At 32.8% G+C, this 25,449-nt stretch overlaps 3 protein-coding genes across 3 annotated transcripts; 2 read left to right on the top strand and 1 right to left on the bottom strand.

The window, feature by feature from the left end:
- The first annotated feature begins 1,814 nt into the window (after positions 1-1,814).
- On the top strand, positions 1,815-2,844 carry LOC109147107 (ATP-dependent DNA helicase PIF2-like). Its single transcript, XM_019294755.1, has 2 exons — positions 1,815-1,905; positions 2,012-2,844. The coding sequence occupies exons 1-2, from the start codon at positions 1,815-1,817 to the stop codon at positions 2,842-2,844; spliced, it is 924 nt and encodes a 307-aa protein (XP_019150300.1).
- LOC109147106 lies at positions 2,841-10,814 on the top strand. Its single transcript, XM_019294754.1, has 3 exons — positions 2,841-3,267; positions 9,767-9,903; positions 10,668-10,814. Exons 1-3 carry the CDS (start codon positions 2,841-2,843, stop codon positions 10,812-10,814), a joined length of 711 nt encoding a protein of 236 aa, XP_019150299.1.
- A 943-nt stretch (positions 10,815-11,757) lies between these two features.
- LOC109147105 lies at positions 11,758-24,524 on the bottom strand. The gene is made up of 3 exons (XM_019294753.1): positions 24,412-24,524; positions 20,398-20,771; positions 11,758-11,840 (listed from the first exon to the last, which is right to left on the bottom strand). Exons 1-3 carry the CDS (start codon positions 24,522-24,524, stop codon positions 11,758-11,760), a joined length of 570 nt encoding a protein of 189 aa, XP_019150298.1.
- Between the last annotated feature and the right edge of the window lie 925 nt (positions 24,525-25,449).

Below are 25,449 nucleotides of genomic sequence, written 5' to 3'. Positions count from 1 at the left end.
GTAAGGAAAAGTAAGATAAGACAAGATAACATAAAGTGGCCCCCGGGGCTCTAACATGCATGCCCCAAGCCTTATGCTAGCTAATCGTAGGCAGGAGTATGTCAAAACCAGTAAGTAGACTGAGATGCTGCACAACTGCATCTCCGCCCACCATGTAATCTGAAGCACAAGTAGCGAGGATAGATGCCTCGCGCGTCACAAACGTGGCCTCCCAGCCAGTTGCACTACAGCGACTACACACCATAATGCCGCCTAGCCGGGATGCACCACAACTGCAACACCTCCCGGAATGCTATCGACTGCCCTGTAGAACCAAAGACACGACAAAGCAGAGATGTACAGCTAACAATGGCACGCAGGCTTAAGTCCAGTAATGGCACGCAGTCCTGAGACAGATAGATCCCGAACCAATAAATCATCAAGGCAGCCAATAGCAGAATTCACGACTGCTGGCAGTTCGAATTTTGATTCGGTTTTTTCGGTTTTAATTTCAGTTTCGATTTTTTGATTTTAAAAAAATTAAACCATTTGATTTAAAAATAGGGTTCGGTTTGGTTTCGGTTTCGGTTTCGCTTTCGGTTTAAAAAGTTTGATTCGGTTTTGGTGAAAGTTCACTATTTGAACGTTTTCTTTTTTGCCTGATCGATTGTTCGTTGGCTCACTTGGAGTGCCACTTGAAGTGTTTTGTTGATGACAAGATGAAGAATCATCCATCTATAGTTAATATTTGAAAAATAAGAATTATTAAATGTTGGGACTTACGACTTAGAGTTGAGATCTGACGATTTTGAAGAGTTGAAATTATTAAATATTATAATATTTATATATAATACTAGCATTTTGTAAGTGTGATGCGCGAAAATTTATGCCCAACATTAAAATTTGATAACTGCAAATAATTACAAATTATAGTTCAAATTATATTTCGCAATTCTTTAAAGTAGTACATTTTAATCATCGCATTTGAAAACTATAGAGATGAACGAAATGTATATTTTGTTTATTAATAATGTAAACAATTTTGATATAATTTATACTTTTTTTACAATAAATAAATAAAATATCTTTAATACTAATCTAGTAACCGGTCACGTATACTGGTGCGTATGCGTGCCTATATATATATATATATATATATATATATATATATATATATATATATATATATACACACATATATGATTTTACTATTCATAGAAATTTAATTAAAATATAATCAACAATTAAAGTAATTATATAATGATTTTAATAAAATGATAATTAAAGAATGGGAAAAAGATATCATAGATAATTAGATATAGGTGTATGATAATTATGATAAAATTATGAAAGTTTTAAAATTAAATAGTAACGGTGTTATAACGGTATAAGGGTATTTTAGTCTAACAAGAATGTAGTAGGGACAATTTTGTCCATTACAATTGAAGTGTACAATGTTTAATATAAAATGTATACATTTATTAACAGACAAATGTAAACATTAACACAAATGTACCTATAGTTTAATTGGTAAAGCTTTTGATTTCAAAGTGGTCAAGGGTTCAATTCTTACTTAAAACATTATATATATTTATTATATAACAAAAAAAAAAAACAAAAAAAAAAAAACAAAAAAAACAAAAAAAAACCAATCGGTTCTTTGGTTCCCCGAACCGATCGGGTTACCTAAACCAAATATCGATCGGTACTTCGATTTTGGTTCGGTTCTGTTCGGTTCGAACCGAAGTGCCCAGCCCTAGTTTGAACCTCTAACCATCAAGTTAGAAAGCAAGAATTTTACCCATTAAACTATAACTTTATTGACATCAAATTCAATGGCGAAACCAGAAAAAGTGTGGGATATTATTTGGCAATACCTAGCTGATGATGTTGAGTTCAATGCTAAAATAAATACAAGTAATCCAGGTAAACAATTCTTCTTCAAAACACTTCCTTAAATGTACTTTTTTCATTTATATATTAAACTAATTTGTTTATAAATTATATAGATTTGATGCTCAATGACGAACAGAAGAAAAATGGGCACTCATGGAAGTGGAGAATTTGTTGAATACTTGGAACAAGTCTCTAAGTGATTATCCACCAATGCCGATGCCAGTGGGAAGTCATGAATACTATTTCGGTAATCGGTTGTTGTACGAAGAATTGGCGTACAACAAAGAAGCTTTAAAGCTAGAACATGAATCACTGTTTTCTAAACTAACTGATGAACAATTACTCATATACAACAAAGTGATGGTGGATGTTGAATCTAATAAAGGTGGTTTGTTCTTTGTTTATGGATATGGTGGAACTGGCAAGACATTTTTATGGAGGACACTGTCGGCTGCTTTAAGGTCAAAGGGAGAAGTTTTTTTGAATGTAGCATCAAGCGGTATAGCCTCACTACTTTTACCGGGTGGAAGGACTGCACACTCAAGGTTTTCTATCCCCATTGCAGTGAATGAATACTCAACTTGCAACATTAGCCAAGGTAGTCCACTTGCTGAATTGATTATAAAAGTTAAGTTAATCATATGGGATGAATCTCTAATGATGCACAAACATTGTTTTGAAGCATTAGATCGGACAATGAGAGACATATTGCGATTCCCTAATCCAAAAAGCTTAGAAATGTCTTTTGGTGGAAAAACAGTTGTACTTGGAGGTGATTTTAGACAAATACTACCAGTTATACCAAAAGGTAGCAGACAAGATATAGTACAAGCAAGTATAAACTCATCATACTTGTGGAGTAATTGCGAAGTACTACGCTTAACAAAGAATCTGAGGTTGCGTGGTATTTCAAGTGCAGAAGAAGTTGAAAAGTTAAACAGTTTTGCAAAATGGATTGCTGATCTATGAGATGGAATTTAGGAGAAGAGAATAATGGTATCTTCAATATAAGGATTCCAGATAATTTTGTTCTAAGAAATGAAGTTGACCCCATAGCAGAAATTGTCCAAAGCACATTTCCTTCGTACGGTCAGGGTCAACTAGATCATAAACATTTGGAGTCTCAAGGTATATTAGCTCCAACATTAGATATTGTGGACAAGGTGAATGAATACATGAACAGTATGAATGAGGCAACTTCCAAGACATATTTGAGTTGTGATTCGGTTTGCAAGTCAGATACAAATGCTGATATGTTATCAGAGGTTCACACTACAGAGTTCCTTAACAGTTTGAGATGCTCCGGTGTTCCAAACCATTCTTTAACATTAAAGGTTGGATTGCCAATTATGCTGCTCAGAAATATAGATCACACCTTGGGATTGTGCAATGGTACAAGGTTGATCATTACATAATTAGGAAACCATGTGATTGAAGCTCAAATTCTGTGTGGCAACAATGTAGGCACCAGGGTACTAATACCACGATTGGGATTGACTCCTTCTGACCCAAGACTACCGTTTAAATTTCAGAGGAAGCAATTTCCAATAATGTTGTCATATGCTATGACAATAAACAAGAGTCAAGGACAAACTTTATCTAATATCGGACTACTATTAAAGAAACCCGTGTTTAACCATGGACAGTTGTATGTAGCAGCATCTCGGGTTAGTAATCCAGATGGGCTGAAAATCTTAATATGTGGAGACTCTAATGTGGGTTTGAACACTACAGAAAATGTAGTGTACACAAAAATTTTCAATAATTTGTAATTTTTTACCGATATTCAATGTCATATCATAATGTTATTATTGTTTTGTATATATGTAACAGTTTTTTTAAATTTAAAAATGCTGCCAATTTTGAAAAATAGGGCCTATAGCCACTATAATAATAAATAAAATTACTTTCAATTTATTAACATAAATGCAATATTTCCAAATTTATGTCCGTGCATCGCACGGGTGAAATACTAGTTTATGTCAGCATTTACATTTGTATGCTAATAAAGGTATACATTTTTCATTAATGGACAAAATTGTCCATACTACATTCTTGTTAGACAAAAGTACCCTTACACCGTTATAACATCATTACTATTTAATTCTAACTTTCATAACCCTATCATTATTATCATACACATATATCTATGATATCTCTTTCCTATTTTTTAATTATCATTTTATTAAAATTATTACTCCGTATATAATTACTTTAATTATTGATTATATTTTAATTAAATTTCTATGAATGGTAAATCATATATGTATGTGTGTGTATATATATATATAGGCACGCGCACGCACTAATATATGTGACCGGGTACTAGATTAGTATTATAGATATTTTATTTATTTATTGTAAAAACAAAATATAAATTATATCAAAATTGTTTACATTATTAATGAACAAAAATAAATTTTGGTCATCTCTATAGTTTTCAAATACGATGATTAAAATTTACTATTTTAAGGAATTGCGAAATATAATTTGAACTATAATTTGTAATTATTTGCATTTATCAATTTTTTAATATTGGGAATAAATTTTCGCGAATCGCGCGTTCAAAATGCTAGTATTATATATAAATATTGAGTTAATACCCAAAATCGTCCTCGACTATAGTGGTTTTTCTCAATTTTGTCCTAAACGACTTTGGTGACCTAATATCGTCCTAGACTTTTGTGTTTCGCTCAATTTAGTCCTCCATTTGTTATTCCGTCAAATTGGTGTTAAATTAAGGGACAATTCAGTAATGTCAATATTGATCTCTCTTTACTTTCAACTTGTGAAGTGCGAAATTCCTCTTTCTTGTACGAATTACACCCAGAATTACTCCCGGACCTGCAAATCAAATTTTATATTCGCAGTTTTAGAAGTAATTCTGGGAGTAATTCGTAAAAAAAAAGGAATTTCGCAGTTCACATGTCTATGAGTAAAGAGATGCCAATATTAAAATTACTAAATTGTCTATTTATTTAACACCAAATGGACAGAATAACAAATGAGGGACTAAATTGAGTAAAAACACAAAAGTCTAGGACTAAATTGAGCGAAACACAAAAGTCTGGGACGATATTAGGTCACCAAAGTCGTTTAGGACGAAATTGAGAAAAACCACTATAGTCAAGGATGATTTTGGGTATTAACTCTATAAATATTATAGTAATTAATAACTTCAACTCCTCAAGTCCCAGACCTCAACTCTAAATCGTAAGTCCCAACATTTGGTGTTTTAGTAATTCTTATTTTTCAAATATTAACTATGTAGATGGATGATTCTTCATCTTTTCATCAACAAAACACTTCAAGTGGCACTCCAAGTGAGCCAACTGAACAATCCGTCAGGCAAAAAAAGGAAACGCTCAAATAGTGGACTTCCACCAAAACCGAACCGAAACCGAAACCGAACTGAACTCTATTGTTAAATCGAATGGTTTAATTTTTTAAAACTGAAATCAAAACTGAAAAAAAAAAAAAAAAAACGAATCGAAACCCGAAACGCCCGCCCTTATCTAATACTCTTATCTATATCTATACAATAATTAAAAACAAAGTCTACTTTCTTGATTTTCATCCAAAGAATAGTAAAGATAACTTGAAAAAGAAATTGATAACATTAATTGACTAAAAATATAAAAACAAGGAGAAAAGGGAACTTATATTACTAATAGAAAAGGGAACGAAAATTAGGTAAATTCAAAAAGGAAACGGATTAACTAATTGAATGAAAATAATAATAATAAATGACTAAAAATGAAAAAGGAACTGGTCAGATTAGTGTGAATATTTGATTAAGATTGAATACAAGCTAATCACAATTATATCATAAATATTTCACAATAATATTCTAGATCATCAATTTAAAAATGGGACAGAAATTAAATAAATTGAGAAAGAAAATGAATATTAATAATTGACCGAAAATAAACAATGATCCCAAATTGACTAAAATGAAAAAAGAAATGGCCATGTCGTTTCATCTTGATTTTTCTTTAAGATTGAAATTAAGCAAATCACAATTACATCATAAATCTTTCACAATAATATTACACAGTAGAATAATATGGAGTAGTTTGAATATAATAACATTCGAAAATGAAACGAATTTACTAATTGACTGAAAATAAAAAATAATAATTGACTGGAAATGAAAAAAGGAAATGGTCAGATCAGTGACAATTAATATTTGATTAAGATTGAAGACAAGTTAATCACAATTATATCATAAATATTTTACAATAAATGTTAATCATCAATTAAAAATGGCACAGAAATTAGGTAAATTTAAAAAAGAAATGAATAGTAATAATTGACTGAAAATAAAAAATGATCCATTATGACTAAAATGGAAAAAAAAAATGACCATATCATTGCATCTTAATTTTTTATTAAGATTGCTTTTACGATAAACTAATCAAGGGGTAAGTCATGTAGTCACTAAGCTGACTGACTAGCCGTTTCTACTTTGTTGTTTAGTTGAATGGTTGCTGGAAAATTGAAGACGCTTGGATTGAAAGGAAAACAATTATATTAAAGCGAAAAGCCCTATTTATTACCTTGAAAAAGGAGTTAACAACGAGGCTGTGCGGACTTCAGGTAGGACGATCAGTGACGTGATTACTTTCCTGCGCCATCAACAAGTTGACCTACAGGAAAGTGAAGGACTAGTGATGGATACCGGCTCCAGGTACCTAGTTGGCCTTGCAAGGCAGTTAGGATGGGAAGGTGTTCAGCCCGCCGACCAACATCGGGTGGTTTGCCCGACGGCCAGCTCTGAAGTGAGGATCCAGAGATGTTAGAAGATAGAGAAAATTGTAAAAAATGCCCCTCTATAATATGTCAATTATCAATGTCACCCCTGAATTATGAGTGGTGTAAATGTTGCCCCTCAATTATCAAAATGGTGCACATATATATAGCCCATCCCGTAACGGACCTGGGGTTCCCCACCGCTGTCCATCGCTGGTACTTTGAATCGAGGGAGGGAAAAAACAACTAAATTACATATTTACTCCGACTTAACGGTGTCGTACACTAACGGGAAACCACATGTCCGTTACGAGAGGGGCTATATGTGCACCGTTTTGATAATTGATGGGCAACATTTACACCACTCATAATTCAGGGGTGACATTGATAATTGGCATATTATATAGGGGAATTTTTTACAATTTTCCCTAGAAGATATGTTACCATATTTTTCACCCCCACATTACATTTTCAGTTTAGGAAGGGAATTTCTCTCTCAAGGATAGAATCCAAAACTCAATAAAGGAAGGTTGTCTAAGTCAAATTTGTAAACCTTTTTCTTTTCTTTCTTTTGTCAATTCTCTATGTATAAATACCTATAGAGGTCACATTGTAGAGGGTGTAGGTACATTCTGTGGGAAAAACTTCTACTCTCTAACAAGAAAAGGGAGAAAGAAAGATCCGACTTGCTCATGTACAAGACTACCTACAAAAAATAGTGAATTTTGGTTTGGCACTGTCGAAAAAGGCTAGTGATTTTCACCATTCGATTTTCCACGTTAAAATATTGTGTCTCTTGTTAGAAATAATTATTTCCTAACAATGATTTATATAATAAAGGTTGTAATTCCATAAGGTACTCAAGTTGATGATTAGTGATGTGTAAATGCGGAATTACTGGGTGAAATTCCCTCCCTCTCATTCTGTTAAAATTTAAGTTTATAAGGGTTAAAAGATGTATAATGGATAAGGTTGTGGGTTTCACAATCCTAAAGGGATTTCTATTCCTAAAGGAGGTCACATTCCTAAAAGGATTTCTATTCCTAAAGGAGGTTCCCCATTCCTCTTGAAAGAGGGTTTCTCATCACATCTATAAATACCCAGGAAAACTCTAGGGATCTTAACAGTTTCAAATCTCTAAGTTTTCTAGTCTCCGTATCATCAGGAGGTGATTAAGGAATACGGATCAGAGAGGTGAAGCATTATATTCTTGATTCATTCAATTTAGAGATTACTTCTTCAATGGAGCCAAGTAAGTTCTATCCTTTCCATTTAATTAAAAATCCATGATCATGAACATTGTTTAGTTGATTGATTTGATTTACATGCGATCATTGTTAATTGTGCTTCCGCATTCAAGTTATAACGCATAAAGGATTAATTTAACATTTGGTATCAGAGTCTGCTTGTAAATTGATTAATCACTAAAATTAAGGTTCATGATATTTTGGGGATTTTTAATTATTAAGGTTTAATTAGTTGTGCATTATATATAATTTCAGTATTTATATTTATATTCGCATATGTGGAATCAACAATGTTTATGTATGTGATTATATGAATATTATGAATATTCAAGAATTTGTTGATTAAAGATACATGCGAATCATATGCACACGACAAACATATGTCACATGCATACAGATACACAATTTCACTTAGTATTCCAGTGATACTATTTTGTCTGTCGAATTATTTCGCATGCATGTTTGCATTTATTTGGTTCGTATATGGCGTACGACAATTATATATTGTGTTGAATATATATATATATATATATATATATATATATATATATATATGGAATTACTGTGTATGTTTACTCTGTATATATGAGTTGGGCAACTGGAATTAACACGAGTAGCAGTGTATATATATAATTGTCTTGAATCAAATGGGATCAATTGTGCCTGTTTCTTGGAATCAAGCATCAGATATATGTCATACATGTATGTATATACTGTAATGAATATATATATATATATATATATATATATATATATATATATATATATATTTTTGGATTTGAATCATATGGAATCAAGAAACATATATATGTTAGTTGTACTGTGTTCGTACGGTATATGATTCATATGTTATATGGTTTATCTCTATCAAATCATGAATTATATGTTATAAGAGAACGACATATAAATTAAGGTTTATTTTGTTTGGACAATTAAATTGAGTCTATTTGGATTTATGTAAAGTATTATGGAGTCACTTTAAATTTTAGGCTCATTTAATTTGTGTTTATATTTGAGTCTATTTGGGTTATTTAAAGTATTATGGATTTACTTTAAATTCTAGATTCATTTAATTTGGGTTTATATTTGAGCTGTTTGGTTTATTTAAGGCATTAAGGACTTGCTTTAAATTATAGGCTCATTTGGGATCAATTATGGTTGGAGGTTATATCCACTATTAGTTTATATATATGTTTATAAATGAATTATTAGCATAAAGCGAGTGCATTAGTCGCCAAAGCGGCCCACTCAAGGTAATAGCTAATTAATCACTTATGTTTATGTTTACAACATATATATAAATTAAGGTTTATTCACATAAATGATTTATTAGCATAAGGCGAGTGTGTTAGTCGCCAAAGCGGTCCACTCATGGTAATAGCTAAATGATCATTTATGTTTATGTTTGCAACATAAATTAAGGTTTATTCACATAAATAAATTATTAGCATAAGGCGAGTGCGTCAGTCACCAAAGTGGCCCACTCAAGGTAATAGCTAAATAATTATTTATGTTTACAAATGTTTATCGTACACAAGTATTTTGCATCGTTGAATGACACTAAAGGATTGATAAACATTTGTGATCATTAACACATGGTTCTAGCGGTTGCCCAAAGGTAGATCAGACATGTGATTAATGACAATTTAGGAGATTATGATTCTTGTTTTGTTAATATGTAGTGCATGTCCAAAGATGGCCTATATATTAAATGGAAACTTGATAAATAGTCTCATTCAAATATGTGTGAATGATGCATGTCGGTAAATTGACATTGTATTTAAATTTGACCCAAAGGCGGATTTAAATACAAACTTAAGGTCTATAAATTATAGTCTGAATAAAGGTTTGTTACTCAAAGCAATTGATAAATGTGAGATAAATGTTTGCAGTGAACACTATCGTATCACGCTATAAGGTGACAGTTTTAATGTCAGTGATAATAGCAGCAAATCTAAAAGTAGTAAAGAAGGGCAAGCATCCTATGAAGGTGCAAGGTGATGTTCAGAAAGTGCAGAAATGCTATTCTGTAACAAACCTGGGCACAAGAAGGCTGAATGCCTGAAGAGGAAAGCTTGGATGGAAATAAAAGTATACATTCAGTTTTAGTATGCTTTGAATCCAATCTTGTTAAGGTTCCTTCTAATACTTGGTGGTTAGACACTGGTGCTACAACACATGTTTATAACATTAAGGAAGATTTTTTTATGTTTTAACCTCACATGGAAAATGAAAAGTGTTTTTCATGGGAAACATGATGAAAGCTAGGCACAATGCTAGGCACACCACATCAAAATGGTGTGGAAGAAAGGTGAAATCGTACTCTAAGGGAAATGGTTAGGAGTAAGGTCAATAACAGTACATTGCTTGTTTCATTGTGGATATATGCATTAAAGACAACAGCATACTTACTCAATAGGGTTCCTAGTAAGGTTGTTTTTTAAAACACCTTATGAACTGTTGACAAGAAGGAAACCTAGTTTGAGGCATCTTCACATTTGGGGCTGTCAAGCTAGAGTGAGGATATATAATCCACATGAAAATAAATTGGAATCCAGAACCATTAGTGGTTATTTCATTGGATATCCAAAAAGGTCTAAAGGGTACATGTTTATTGTCCTAATCATAAGTACAAGGATTGTTGAGTCTGGTGATGCTCGCTTCATTTGAAATGGCGAAGTCAGTGGGAGTGTGGGAGCTCATAATGTTGAGATTAAGGAGTCATTGATGGTTACAGATTCATCAAGTGATCCTTTTTCATGTTGTTGTTCCTATTGCTGCAGTGCAGTGTAGCCTTATGGAAATACTTTGGAACAACAGCAACTAGATGCTCAAATTCCACATGAGGAAGCTATTGTAAATGAAGATGAGGTTGAAACTCAAGATGATGATCAAGTGAAATCTCAGCAGGAAGTGGCATTAAGGAGATCTACTAGATAGAAAAGATCAGTCATTCCTGATGACTATATTGTTTATGCACTTGAGCATGAAAGTGACTTGAGCATTGATAATTATCCAGTCTCATTTAACCAAGCCATGCAGGATAATAATTCTCCTTGAGAATTATTTTGGTTTTGGTGGCTCATTCTGTTCTTGAGCTCCACCAAATGGTTGTTAAAATCGCCTTTCTGAATGGTAAATTAAAAGAGGAAGTATACATAGATTAGCCGCAAGGCTTCATGGCCACAGGAAAGGAAAATCTGGTATGTAGATTGAAGATGTCGATCTATGGATTAAAACATGCTTCTAGACAATGATACTTGAAATTGTCATTTGGTTTTGATCACTGTTGATCAGTGTATCTACATAAAGGTTTAGTGGAAGCAAGTTTGTAATCCTAGTATTACATGTTGACGACATTGTTCTTGCTGCTAATAATAAAGGGATGTTGCGTGATATTAAGGAATATCCTTCTAAGAACTTTGAAATGAAGGATATGAGTGGGACTTCATATGTGATTGGAATAAGAAATATTCTGTGATAGATCACATGGGATTTTAGGTTCATCCTAGAAGACTCACATTAACAAAGTTTTAGAAAGATATAAACTGGAAATCTGCAAAGAGGGTCTTGTGATACTTACAAGGCACTAAGGACCACATGCTCACCTATAAAAGGAACGAATAACCTGGAGGTTATAGGTTATTCGGATTCAGACTATGCCGGATGTTTGGATACCCGGAAATCCATATTCGAATATATTTTTTCCACTTGCTCATGGAGCAATATCTTGGATGAGTGTGAAGGAGCCTGTCATTGCTACTTCCACTATAAAGGCAAAATTTGTAGCATGCTTTGAGGCTACAATTCAATAATCATGGCTGCATAATTTCATTTATGGTTTGGGCATTGTCAACACTATAGCCAAACCATTGAGGATTCCTTATGATAATACAGCAGCTATGTTCTTCCCAAAGAACGACAGATATACTAGTGGTGCCAAGCACATGGATTTGAAATTTCTGTCTGTTAAGGAGAAGGTACAAAATCAAAAGAGCATCAATAGTGCATATTGGCACCGATCTTATGATCACGGATCCGTTGACTAAGGGATTGGCGCCCACGACCTTCATTGGCCATGTTAGAAGGATGGGCATATTGGTAAAGTCCTTGTATAACGGTTAACTCTGCCATACATGTATGGATTTATGTTTGATAGCACATCAGGTTGATGATACTCTTAGATATCTATTCAGGTTTTGATTTTGTTGTGGTTGATGTTGATCACTTACTTATGCATAATTCAGAAGTGATAACAATGGTCTTGTTTAAGACATAAGGAATAAGGTACTTTCGAATTTTTCCTTATTATTATGGTTCGAATTCTTATTAACTGTGATACATGGAAGGGAGCGGGACGCTATGTCAGGCCTGTAACCGCCATGATTCGGTTAATAAAGTTCGATAAGGTGGTGACTTTTACATTTTCATATTAAGTGAGCTCAAATTAAGGATTGAAAATTGTAAAGTCACGCATATATGAATCAAGTGGGAGATTGTTAGAAATAATTTTTTCTTAACGTTGATTCATATAATTAAGGTGTCATGCTCATATGAATCAGTGGGAGACTGTTAGAAATAATTATTTCCTAACAATGATTTATATAATAAAGGTTGTAATTCCATAAGGTACTCACGTTGATGATTAGTGATGTGTAAAGGCGGAATTACTGGGTGAAATTCCCTCCCTCTCATTCTGTTAAAATTTAAGTTTATAAGGGTTAAAAGATGTATAATGGATAAGGTTATGGGTTTCACAATCCTAAAGGGATTTCTATTCCTAAAGGAGGTCACATTCCTAAAAGGATTTCTATTCCTAAAGGAGGTTCCCCATTCCTCTTGAAAGAGGGTTTCTCATCACATCTATAAATACCCAGGAAAACTCTAGGGATCTTAACAGTTTCAAATCTCTAAGTTTTCTAGTCTCCGTATCATCAGGAGGTGATTAAGGAATACGGATCAGAGAGGTGAAGCATTATATTCTTGATTCATTCAATTTAGAGATTACTTCTTCAATGGAGCCAAGTAAGTTCTATCCTTTCCATTTAATTAAAAATCCATGATCATGAACATTGTTTAGTTGATTTATTTGGTTTACATGCGATCATTGTTAATTGTGCTTTCGCATTCAAGTTATAGCGCATAAAGGATTAATTTAACATCTCTATTTAATTTTTCCACTCACTTGCATTTAATATTCACTCGATCGATTTAGTTAGCCTACCAACCCTACCTTATTTCCACAATGATTGCTCCCCTCCGACTGCCTTCTTGTCGACTACCTCATGCTGACCATACTCATAGAGCTTATTGCTTTCTTGCAGATCGCATCCAGCCAACCATATTCTTATGGCTGGCTACCTTTGGCCGACCATCCTTCCATGGCCGACTACTGAGACTGACTTCCAAACACTCACCATCTAAGTTATAGTCCCTCAACACCACGCTTCACACCTAGGCTGAGTAGCCAAGGATCCCATCTCCTTCCACTGGACAGGCGAAGGATGAAGAGATTAAAGACCCGCAGGCTGGTTAGGCTTTGTAATAGATAGGTTGGCCACATCGGCAACCTCCATCCTATGTAATAGATATAATCGTTTACCTTTCCATCTACGCGTCTTCCATTTTCCAGCGACCATTCACATAAACAACAAAGCTAGTTGGTTAGCTTAGTGGTTACCCGACTTTCACACAAACATTGGCGTCGTTTATTGGGATGATATGAAAAGCGATGTTTGCAACTCAGCCGCCCGAGCTCACAGGAATATGTGGATATACATCGACATTTCACCCACTCACCTAGGTGGTGCGATTCTGACCGTCCTGCATTTTATGGCGTGATTCTCACTACCATTTGGTTGAGCGGTGGGGCGAGTTGCCCCCTTAGCTAGGTGGACAACCCTGGCTCACATCTTATATTCAACTATTTAGCGCAATCAAACAAACTGGCACAAACTTTGTAAACATTTTTCTTTCGTTTCTTCAGTCAATTCTCTATGTATAAATACTCTTTAGAGGTCACATTGTAAGGGGACGAGCACATGGTAGGGAGACAATGGGTGTCTTCTAAGAAATAGGAGAGACAACCACTTTCTAGCAATAAGGGGTAAGGGAGAGAGATCCGACTTGCTCGTGTACAAAACTACCTACAAAAATAGAGGATCTTAGCACGACATCACCCAAAAAGACCCGTGATTTTCATCTTTTGATTTCCATGCAAAAAATATCGTGTCTACTTTATTGTTTCCTCCCAATTATTTATATTCTATTATCGCATCAGTTATGTTGGCATGCACACTAACTGTCCCCTATAGTCATAAAATCAACAAATAGTTATATCAAAATTTTATCACATAACATGTTATTGTATATATCTGAATTTGAAAAATGTTTGCATGTGTTTTCTTACTCAAACCACATTACTTGCTCATAATTTATTCAAGAGGAAATTGCAATTTTGGTCATATGACTATAGGGGTCTTGTTAATTTCAGTCCCTGACTTTCAAAAGTGTCAATTTAGTACCTTAACTATATAATTTTTGTCAATTTTAGTCACTCCGGCCAAATTGCCGGCCAAATTTCGCCGGAAAAATTTTAATAGTTAAAATAATAGGGATATTTTGGTCGTTTCACGCCTCATTTCTTCTTCTCCGGCGAGTCCATCTCTTTCTCTCCCGTTTCCGGCGTTCTTTCTCCCTCTAAACCCTATTTTTAATATCATCAAGCCTCCTTTCCCCGTCATCTTAGTTCATTGTATTCACCGGAAACGGGAGAGGAAGGGATGGACTCGCATGGGAATAAGAAAAGAGACGTGAAATGATCAAAATACACTTATTATTTTAACAATTAAAATTTTTAGGTGAAATTTAGCTGACAATTTGACCGGAGTGACCAAAATTAACAAAATTTGCATAGTTAAGGTACTAAATTGACACTTTTAAAAATCAAGAACTGAAATTAACAAGACCCCTATAATCATATAACCAAAATTGAAATTTCCTCTTTATTCAATAACTTTTTTCCACCTTTATTATATTCCTACCATTTCTTTCACACTTATGCTCTGTTTTAATTGTCACTTTACTTTCATTATTTCTTTCAATGATGTAAAAGAAATAAAAACTATATCAACTTATGAAGTATTACAATACAAGTAAAATCTCTATATAAATAAGCTTCAATTTAATTAACAATTTTCAATTTTTTAAATTATCATTTTTTTAGAGTATACTACAAATTTCCTCAAAAAAAAAAAAAGAAAAAAAAAAGTATACTACAAATTTTAAACAATTTATATAAAAACCTCTAAGTAAATTAGCAATTAATAATCATATAACACATTTAAATTTTTTATGAAATCAACAATTAATTAGAACATATTTGATAATAATTAATTAAAAATTTATATATATATATATATATATATATATATATATATATATATATATATATATATATATATATATGTGTGTGTGTGTGTGTGTGTGTGTGTGTGTGTGTATTCAAATGAGGACAAGTATATTATAGAGGACTGTGAGGACAGATGTAGTGTGTGCCATTAGCCGGTATGTTGTGAGCATGGCCGAATGTAGTCGTGTGCCACAGTTTGTATGTCGCGTGCTAGATTTGTTAATTTATAGAGTCTGGGTTCGAAACCTGATGGTTACATTTATTCTTGTGTGCCATTATGTATTAAGTTGTGTGCCTGGTATTAATTTGTTGTATGCCCATTATTTGTCCTCACAGTCCTCTATATATTGTTGTCCTCATTTGAACTCAATCCTATATATATATATATATATATATATATATATATATATATATATATGGGTTTGATCCTGTGAGACCACCCTGGTAGATGAGATTATAAGATCTCATCTCAATCATTTAATTAATTTTAATTAATGGTAAGGATTGAATTTAAAGACTCATTTATAATCCCCACAGTTTTAATACCAAACATCTAATCCCAAAAATTAATAAAAGTAATTTGGACATTTGAATTAAAATAATAAATAATTAGGATGTGATCTCACAATCTTATTGATAATTTTTATTTTTTAAAAGAAAAAAAAAGGGGATACATGTGAGATTACAAGGAATATAAAGGGTAGCTTGGGAACAACATGTCTGGTTATGGTTTTGGACGGTATAAGCAAAAAATGTCAATCATGTATGTGTTATGTGCATGGAGACAAGAAGTCCAAAAACAGTCATCACTTCTCCACATGGCAGATGACTTCATTTGCCCGACAACACCAACCTAATCTTCAACCAATTCCTAACCTTTAATTATTTTATTTTATCTTTTTCTTTCCCCTCCCCTTTGATTAATTCCCAAGCCACACTTTCATCTTATCACTCTCCTCCTCCACTTTTTTCCAATCCTTCTTATAATCATCATACAACAAACCCATACAAGCAATGGTGTGATGATTCTTGTTTACAACCTTTCCTAGCACATTCTCGATATCATAAATTACTTTTTTTACAAAATGATAAAAGTATATAATATATTATTTAATAGAGGCAATACCAATTCAACAAGGACCTCTTGACTATTGCGATTTACGTTTAACCAGTGAATGGGAGAATCATCTATATTTGGTGTCCAATTCCAATCTCAATCTCAAGCAGATCTGCCGTCCCTTTAAGATACACTATACTAGTACAAGAACCCATATATGCATCCAACGAATCCAAAGAGCTGAGACTCGTTTATACGAATTAGAGGTGGGTTAGCTTGAAGATTAGTCTAGGCCCGATTCGTTTGGGCCAGGTTGGTCCTGTTTATTTTATAAATAGGACCAGACTTTAATTTTTTATTCATGGACCAAGCTGGACCAATTCGAACATTAATTGGCAAATTATGTTGTGCATCCGTATGCACCATGCATAGTGCATACGGATGCAAAAACGACGTTGTTTTGTCAAAATGTGCGTCCTACTTAAAAAAAAAAATCAGTTTTGATTTCCAGCAACAATATTATGTTATTCATTTTTTAGTTTATTCATTCTGGATTTTTAGTTATGAAATTCTGGATGTATAGTTATGCAATTCTGGATATGTAGTTATGAAGTTATGGATGTGTAGTTATGCAATTCTGGATTTATAGTTATGAAGTTATGGATGTGTAGTTATGCAATTTTGGATGTATAGTTATGAAGTTTTGGATGTGTAGTTATGCAATTCTAGATTTATAGTTATGAAATTATGGATGTGTAGTTATGAAACTCTGGATTTATAGTTATGAAATTATGGATGTGTAGTTATGCAATTCTGAAATTATTATTTTTTCAAAACGACGTCGTTTTTGCATCTGAATGCACCATACATAGTACATACGGATGCACAGCATAACGCTCCACTTTAATCTGCCCATTTGGCATTTCTAATATGAATGTTCCACAGCGACTTAGCAATTAAGGAGGGGAGGGCATTTTATTGTTCCATGTGTGAATATTGATGTGAAGAAGGCAAGAAGCTGATCACATTTTGGATTGTATTTCAAGTTAGGAGAAGAAGTAGGAATTCTAACAAGCCAAGTGAGAAAAATTCCATAGCAATTATGCATAGATGTGCCAGGAAACAAATTAAACACCATGAACACTACCGTTAGTTTATGGCTAGAGAAAAAGAGGCTTAAAAAATTGAATCACGTGTTCCATCTCAACTAAAAGTTTAAACTGATAGTTGGATTGTACATTTATGTTTATATATATTATTAGCATTTTGTATGCGCGATGCGCGAAAATTCATGCCCAATATTAAAACATTGATAAATATAAATAATTAAAAATTATAATTTGAATTATATATACACAAATAATATATGTATTTTGTACACACACATATATAATTTATCATGCATCTTGTACGCGCGATGCGCGAAAATTCATGCCCAATATTAAAACATTGATAAATATAAATAATTAAAAATTATAATTTGAATTATATATACACAAATAATATATGTATTTTGTACACACACATATAAAATTTATCATTTATAGAAATTTAATTAAAATATAATTAAGTATTACATTAATATATAATGATTTTAATAAAATAATAATTAAAAAAAAATATATGATAGATATAGGTGTATGGTAATAATGATGTGTTATCAATGTTAGAATTAAAAACTAACGGTGTTATAACGGTGTAAGGCTAGTTTTGTCTAATAACATTGGAATGTACAACATTTAAAGTAAAATGTACACCTTTATTTGCGTACAAAAAGAGGGACATAAATCAAGGATATAACCTTAATTGAGGCTTATTATGTTTTTAGATTAGACTAGTTGTTTTACGCGCTTTGAGTGAATGGAATAATGTCCAATGATTATTTTTAAATAATAATTTCAAAGTATATCAATGCAATATTATATCGAAGATGTTCATGCATTGGTAAATAAATATCGAATTTGTTTATTTAAATCGGTAATTTAAAGTATATAAATGCAAGATAATATATGAAAGATTTATTATATTGTCAGTAAAATAAATGTTTGCACATTTGTAGTAATGCTAGTCTAAATACTTAGTCTAAAAAAGATAGTCTAAATAAATACTACCTTTTGTTTTAAATTTCTCTAATTCTTCTTAATTCTCTTTTGGGTAGCATTGTCACTGTCTTCATCTTCAGTACATGTCCTCTATATATATATATATATATATATATATATATATATATATATATATATATATATATATATATATATATATATATTGGTAGTGTCTCATGTGCAATTGGGTTACTGGTGGTAGCATAGATGGATTCATCGTGCAATGAGATTATGGTGTAGGAAGCTTTAGATTTGCCTTGTTGTGTATATGATGGAATCCTAGTTGTACTATTAAGTCTTTATCTTACAAGCACCTATTGATATTTGGTTGTGGTAGTTTTTTCCCTACATGTTTCATGCGTTGTGAGATGTGTGTCGTAGGTTATCATGTGAACGTATGCACAAAATATTAATATTTATTGTATTTGTATAAAATACTTGATAAATACATACATACATACATACATACATACATACATACATACATATATATATATATATATATATATATATATATATATATATATATATATATATATATATATATATATATATATATATAATTCTAAATTAATTATATGCGGGCATATGTATTATTTATTGTTGTAGCTACTAATTTATTTAATTTAATAAGAGTAATAAAGTGGTGTACATACTTTTCATCAACAATAATGAAATTATTGATTTTTTTTTTAATTTACATTCGTTGTTGAGACAAATTGTTTTGAGAGTTTGTCAATGACAATTGTTACAATTCCTATCAATAGAGGATGATAATAAATAATTCAAAATATATAGTTACAATAGATATTGTTATAATGATATAGTAAAAATTAACTTACAAATTTCTTTAGAAGTTGATAAAATTCTGATGTGTAAACTTGTTCAATTGAAGCCAATGGGATTTCAACATTGTCAATTCTTTGGAAAATGGTCCTACCGTTTTAGAGTACATGTGTAATTTTATTTATGATCAACAACTTTGTAGTTAGGTCGCGCAAGTCTAACAATGATGTAAAAACAATTTTGTCCGATAATACGCTAATTAATCCATTTAATTTTTTTTTAAAAAAATGCATAAAAATCAAATGATTTTTAAAATTCTTGATTTATAATCTTTGATGCTTAACTTTGAATGGTATGTATTTAGTCGGACTAATTATTTAACTAAAGTTTATGTTAAATTTTATATTATATATTTTTTGATACATTTTAAGATATTCGTAGTATATGTTTAACAATTATGCCAACTCTAATTGGGATGGAGTTTGAACCTATGACATTTCTTATAGAAATTAATGAGTAAGTTAAAAATAATAAATAGTTAACGGAATATTCCGGTACTAAAGTTTATACTAACGGAATTTAGGTTATTTAATGGAAGAAAATAATATAATAGAGGGTAAATAAGGAAAATCATTAAAAAATTACTAAAATCAAAATAATATGAACCATTCATTTTAAGAAACAATACTACCGCCATTTTTTTGTTCCAGTTAAGGGCCTAACATTATTGGCTCTTATTAAAACTATATATATATTAGTAGTTGCACTCGTACAATGCACGGCCATATGTATAGTTTATGTAATATACAGTATAAAATAAAGCTTATGAAATGTAATAAATGAAAAATCCCCACAAAATTGAAATTTGATTATACATTGTTGAAGACTTCTTTGTACACAACATTTGTTGTCTTACTAAGACATGTTACATCTTCTCCACAAATCAATATTTTTAAACTCCTCGGGTTACTGACTCTTGAAACAGCTACGTACATTTGGTCATGGTTAAAGATGGGTCTTTTTAAAACAAATCCCACTTTTGAAAACGTTTGTCCTTGACTTTTGTTTATTGTCATAGCATCAAAGGAAATTGCTTTCGTTGGAATTTGAAAGGCAATCTTGGATCTGACGGTGTAAGTGACATTCTTGGAATCAAAACTGTAGTACCTGCATTTGTATCGCCCATGATATTTGCTTCCAACACGTGATCAGCTAACCTTGTTACAATCAACCTTGTACCGTTGCATAAGCCAAGTGTGTGATCAATATTTCTCAATAGCATAACCGGTGCCCCAATTTTCAAAGTCAAAACATGATTAGGTACTCCAGAACATCGCAGACCATTCAAGAATTCTGGAGTGTGCAAATCCACTAACATATCTGCATTAAAATCTGACTTGCAAACTGAATCACAACTCAAATAAGTCCTACCCTCACATGGATTATGATCATTCATGTATTGGTTAATGATATCTACTACATCCAATGTTAGAGCCAATATAGCATTATCCTTAAGGTATGATAAATCGCCATTAGCCCGTCTGAACATAGGGAAAGTGCTATCAACATCGTAGCAATAGTATCATCATCACAGTTTAGCAAAAACTATCTAGAATTGTTATCTCTGCTTCACCATCACTTGTACTACCAATTGTTCTGTCACCTATATTAGCTATCCAGTTTGCAAACTCTTCAATCTCTTTGGCCTCTATCTACGATTGTACACTTCTTAGGCGTAGATTTTTAGTTAGCCTAAATACTTTGCATGCTCTCCAAAGGTATGAGGAATTTATGCTCGACCCAACAATATCTTGCCTTGTGTCCTTTGGAATTATCGGTAAAATGTGTCTAAAATCGCCACCCAAAACAACTGTTTTACCACTAAATGTCATTTCACAACTACTTGGATTTGTGGAGCGCAACAAATCCCTCAGAGTTCAGTCTAGGGCTTCAAAACAGAATTTGTGCATCATTGGAGCTTCATCCCATATTATCAACTAGCTTTGCATAATAAGCTCAGCCAATGGGGTGACTTGTCTTATGTAGTAAGTGGAATCTTCATTAACAGATATAGGTATTGCGAACCTAGAATGTGATGTCCTGCCACCTGGTAACAGAAGAGAAGCTATGCCACTAGATGCAACATTTAGAACAATTTCACCCTTACGCCTTAAAGCGGATGACAATGCTCTCCACTAGGTTATTTAACGGAAGAAAATAATATAATAGAGGGTAAATAAAGAAAATCATTAAAAATTTACTAAAATCAAAATAATATGAACCATTCATTTTAAGAAACAATACTACCGACATTTTTTTGTTCCAGTTAAGGGCCTAACATTATTGGCTCTTATTAGAATTGTAGATGTAGAAAGATATCAGTAAAAAGTAAAAACACATCACATGCATGCATAGTCCATTTCGTAAACTGAATAACAATTTCCCTCGTTTCTAACTGTTTCTCCCATATCTTCGTTTGTTGCTCCACCCATCACTCATCATCACTATAAAGCATATTTTGGCTTATCAAGTAAATTAGCGTATCAGTTAACTTTGATTTGTTTGACCACTATTAGCTATTTGACTTGGTCAAATAGTCAATATGAATGCTTTATTGTTCCAAAATGTTAAAATTCAAAAAGTTGTTCAAAACAGTTTTATCAATAAATTTTTTGAAAAAATTAATTAATTTTTGCAATACATCCCCAGTAATTTAAAAAAAAATGCGACTGTGTAAACGGGTTTAGCCATCCCATCTGCTAGTCCCGTTACTCTCATTGTCGTCTTGAGCCCGCCAACGGGGTTCATAAGCCTATTGTTTAGTACCATGAAAAAAATTAGCGATGTGACACGTGATTACTGATTAGTTTATGGCTAGAGAAAAAGATGTTGTTAAAACACATTCCATTCATGCATTAGTTCTACTACCAGTACGTTTGGTTCACGGAATGAATTTGGAGGGAATAGGAATAATATTCCATAGAAAATGGAATAGATAAGGAATAGAATAATAATTGTATTATATTGTTTGGTTCGCTAAAGGAATAGACTTTAGTAATTGTATTGCAGTGTTTGGTTGGTTAAAGGAATAGAAATGGAATAAGTTTTAAAGACATAAATACCCTTATACATAATAATAATAATAATAATAATAATAATAATAATAATAATAATAATAATAATGAATATGATTATGATATATGTATGTATGTATGTATGTATGTATATATATGTGTGTGTGTGTGTGTGTTAGTGTGTGAGAGAGAGAGTGAGAACAACAACAACAATAATAATAATTATTATTATTACTCAATATTATAATATATATATATATATATATATATATATATATATATATATATATATTTATTTATATTTATATTTATATTTATATTTATATTTGTTTCCCCACTTATCACACATCGGTGTAAGAAGTCGGGAATAGAGCCTTGAGAGTTGAGACTCCTATAAAAGGAGCCTCAAGGCTCCATAATTTCAATTGCAATGCCCATTCGCTGGTGCCAAGAGAAATGTCTATTTCAAAAATTTACAATGAGAGTAAAACTTGGAAGTAGAACTTGAGAATATATGGTCTTGTTTGGTAAAATAGTTAGCCTATCAGCCAATTTTGACTTATTTGATCACTATTAGTTATTTGATTTGGTTAAAAAATCAATGTAAGTGTTTGGTTAATCAACTTTTTGTAACTCCAAAATGCTAAAATTCAAAAAGATACTTAAAGCAACTTTTTCATTTAGCTTTTTGAGAAAAAAAATTAGGGTCATGTTTGGTAAATGACTGTTAGTTGTTAGTTGATTGGGTTATTTAGAAGGTATAACTAGTTGATACCATTAGCTGATTGTAGAAAGGTATTTGGTAAATTAGTTGTTAGCTGATAGCTGTTTGGTATAATTTCCTTTCTCAAAAAGTTAATTAAAAAGGTTGCTTTGATAAGCTTTTTGAATTTTAGCATTTTGGAGTTACAAAAAACTAATTAATTAAACACTTATATTGATTTTTTAACCAAATCAAAAAGCTAATAGTGGTCAAATAAATCAAAATTGGCCTATAAGCTAACTATTTTACCAAACAAGGTATAAATCAAACAGCTATCAGCTAACTGTCAGTAGTATTGTAATATCTTTATAATATATAGTTTGTATTAGTGGTTGTAGATTTAGTCTACTATTCTAGCCTAGTTTAGGAGTATTAATTCAGTTCGGTTTAAGATCCCCAAATTTCAACATTTCCTAATTTTTCGAACATATGACCAAACAATACATATTCACGTAATCTAAATTCAAACTCTAAACATTGTATAACAAAATAGCAATCCAAAGTTCAAACACAATACTAAGTACTAATTACCAAACATCAGTTAATGTTTTTGCACAACCGACTCTTCAGTTGGTTCAGTTGGAATATTTTTATTGATAAGATGAATAATCATCTATCTGTATAGTTGATATTAAAAGAACAAGTGTCAATTACTATATAGTTAATTTTTGGACACAATCTGCCATTGCTAGTGCACTCGAAATATATTCCAGTACTAGAAAATAATTATAGTGCACTGGATATCAAAATTAGAAGGACTGTAAAGCACATTAAATTTATAGAAAAACATGAAACTAAGGAAAATACTGAATATTGTAAATATAACTCAAGTTAGATATAATTGTGAGGTAAAGAACAATTGCGAAAAACAACAAAAGTGCAATGTAGAAAACAAGCTATAAAGAAATCAAATAAAATATTTAAGGTTCGGTACCAGTAAGAATGAGAACTGAACGGCGGAGCAGGCATCAATGAACTTGGATTTACTTCTTTATTATTATTATTATTATTATTATTATTAATTTATTATTATTATTATTATTATTATTATTATTATTTATTAAAAAATTATATAGCATTCGGTTCGGTTCGGTTTTTACCAAACCGTTCGATTTCGGTTCGGTTCGGTACTAAACCGTTTGGGTTACAAAATCCCGAACCGTTCGGTTTTCTATTACTAGTTCGGTTCGGTTCAGTTCAATTCGAATCGGTTTGGTTCGGATAAAACGAACCGAAGTGCCCACCCCTACCACCAGGTTGGCTTCGACGACGCGCTCCTGGTGCCTCAGCTTGCTCGGACAATTCCAAACGTTACGTCAGGGGGCTGGTTCACCGTCTGAATACCTCAACAAAGCCAAACTCATCGCCGAAGCCCTATCCCTTGCAGGCCGGCCGCTCTCCGTTGACGAACAACTGTTGTACGTCCTGCGAGGCCTCTGGCCTGAGTTCCGAGCCATGGCGAGTTACCTCACCGCTTCCGGCGCACATGTAACAATATCTCAACTGTCTGATCATCTCCAGGCCTAGGAGTTTATATACTCCGATGACTTCACGATGGGTGAGTCCTCCGGCGCATCGGGACAGGCGGCTACTTTCTTCGCTGGTCGAGGATGGCACGACGGCGACTACAATGGCAGAAATCCGATGGTGGACGAGGAAGGCACAGCCGTGGCAGAGGTGGCGGCGATCGTGGTCGGGGATCTCCAAGATGTCAGATTTGTAAATCCCATGGCCATACGGCCATATCCTGCTTCCGGTGCTATGATGAACGTCCAGCTGGTCAAGCCAACATGGTTGTTCCCGCCAGCGACGCTGTGGCTACCTCGGCGGCGGAGGCGTGGTACCCGGACACCGGCGCAACGTCTCATGCCACCCCGGACGAACAGATGATGCAACACTCCGATGTCTATACTGGTGGCGATGTGCTCAAAGTCGGCAATGGCGCAGGTTTGAGTGTTAACCGTGTCGGGCATGCTATTATCCCATCTGTGTCAAAATCATTAAAAATGTCTAAAATCTTACATGTACCTAAATTGTCATTACCGCTTCTTTCGGTTCATCGGTTCTAATGAGAATAACGTGTTTTTTGAATTTCATAAAAATTTATTCTTTGTGAAGGACTACAACACCCAAATGGTGCTTCTTAAGGGGTCCACCTCGGCCGGTCTATACAAGATGTTGGTTCTCGGTCTCATTGTGCCTTTCTTACCGCCAAAACATCACCAGAAGTTTGGCATCAACGGTTGGGTCACCCACATAGTCAAGTCCTACAACGTATTCTCAAACAGTGTCTAGTCACTCACAATAAAACCAGTTCGTCGCAGTTATGCTCGGCGCGTCAATTAGGCAAATCAGCGCGATTTCCACTAGATAGGGTTTCAA

Source organism: Ipomoea nil, unplaced genomic scaffold (assembly GCF_001879475.1).
Source record: "Ipomoea nil cultivar Tokyo-kokei standard unplaced genomic scaffold, Asagao_1.1 scaffold1977, whole genome shotgun sequence".
NCBI lineage: Eukaryota > Viridiplantae > Streptophyta > Magnoliopsida > Solanales > Convolvulaceae > Ipomoea > Ipomoea nil.
Note: the sequence above shows the minus strand (reverse complement) of the source record. Positions and strands in the feature narration are given on the sequence as shown.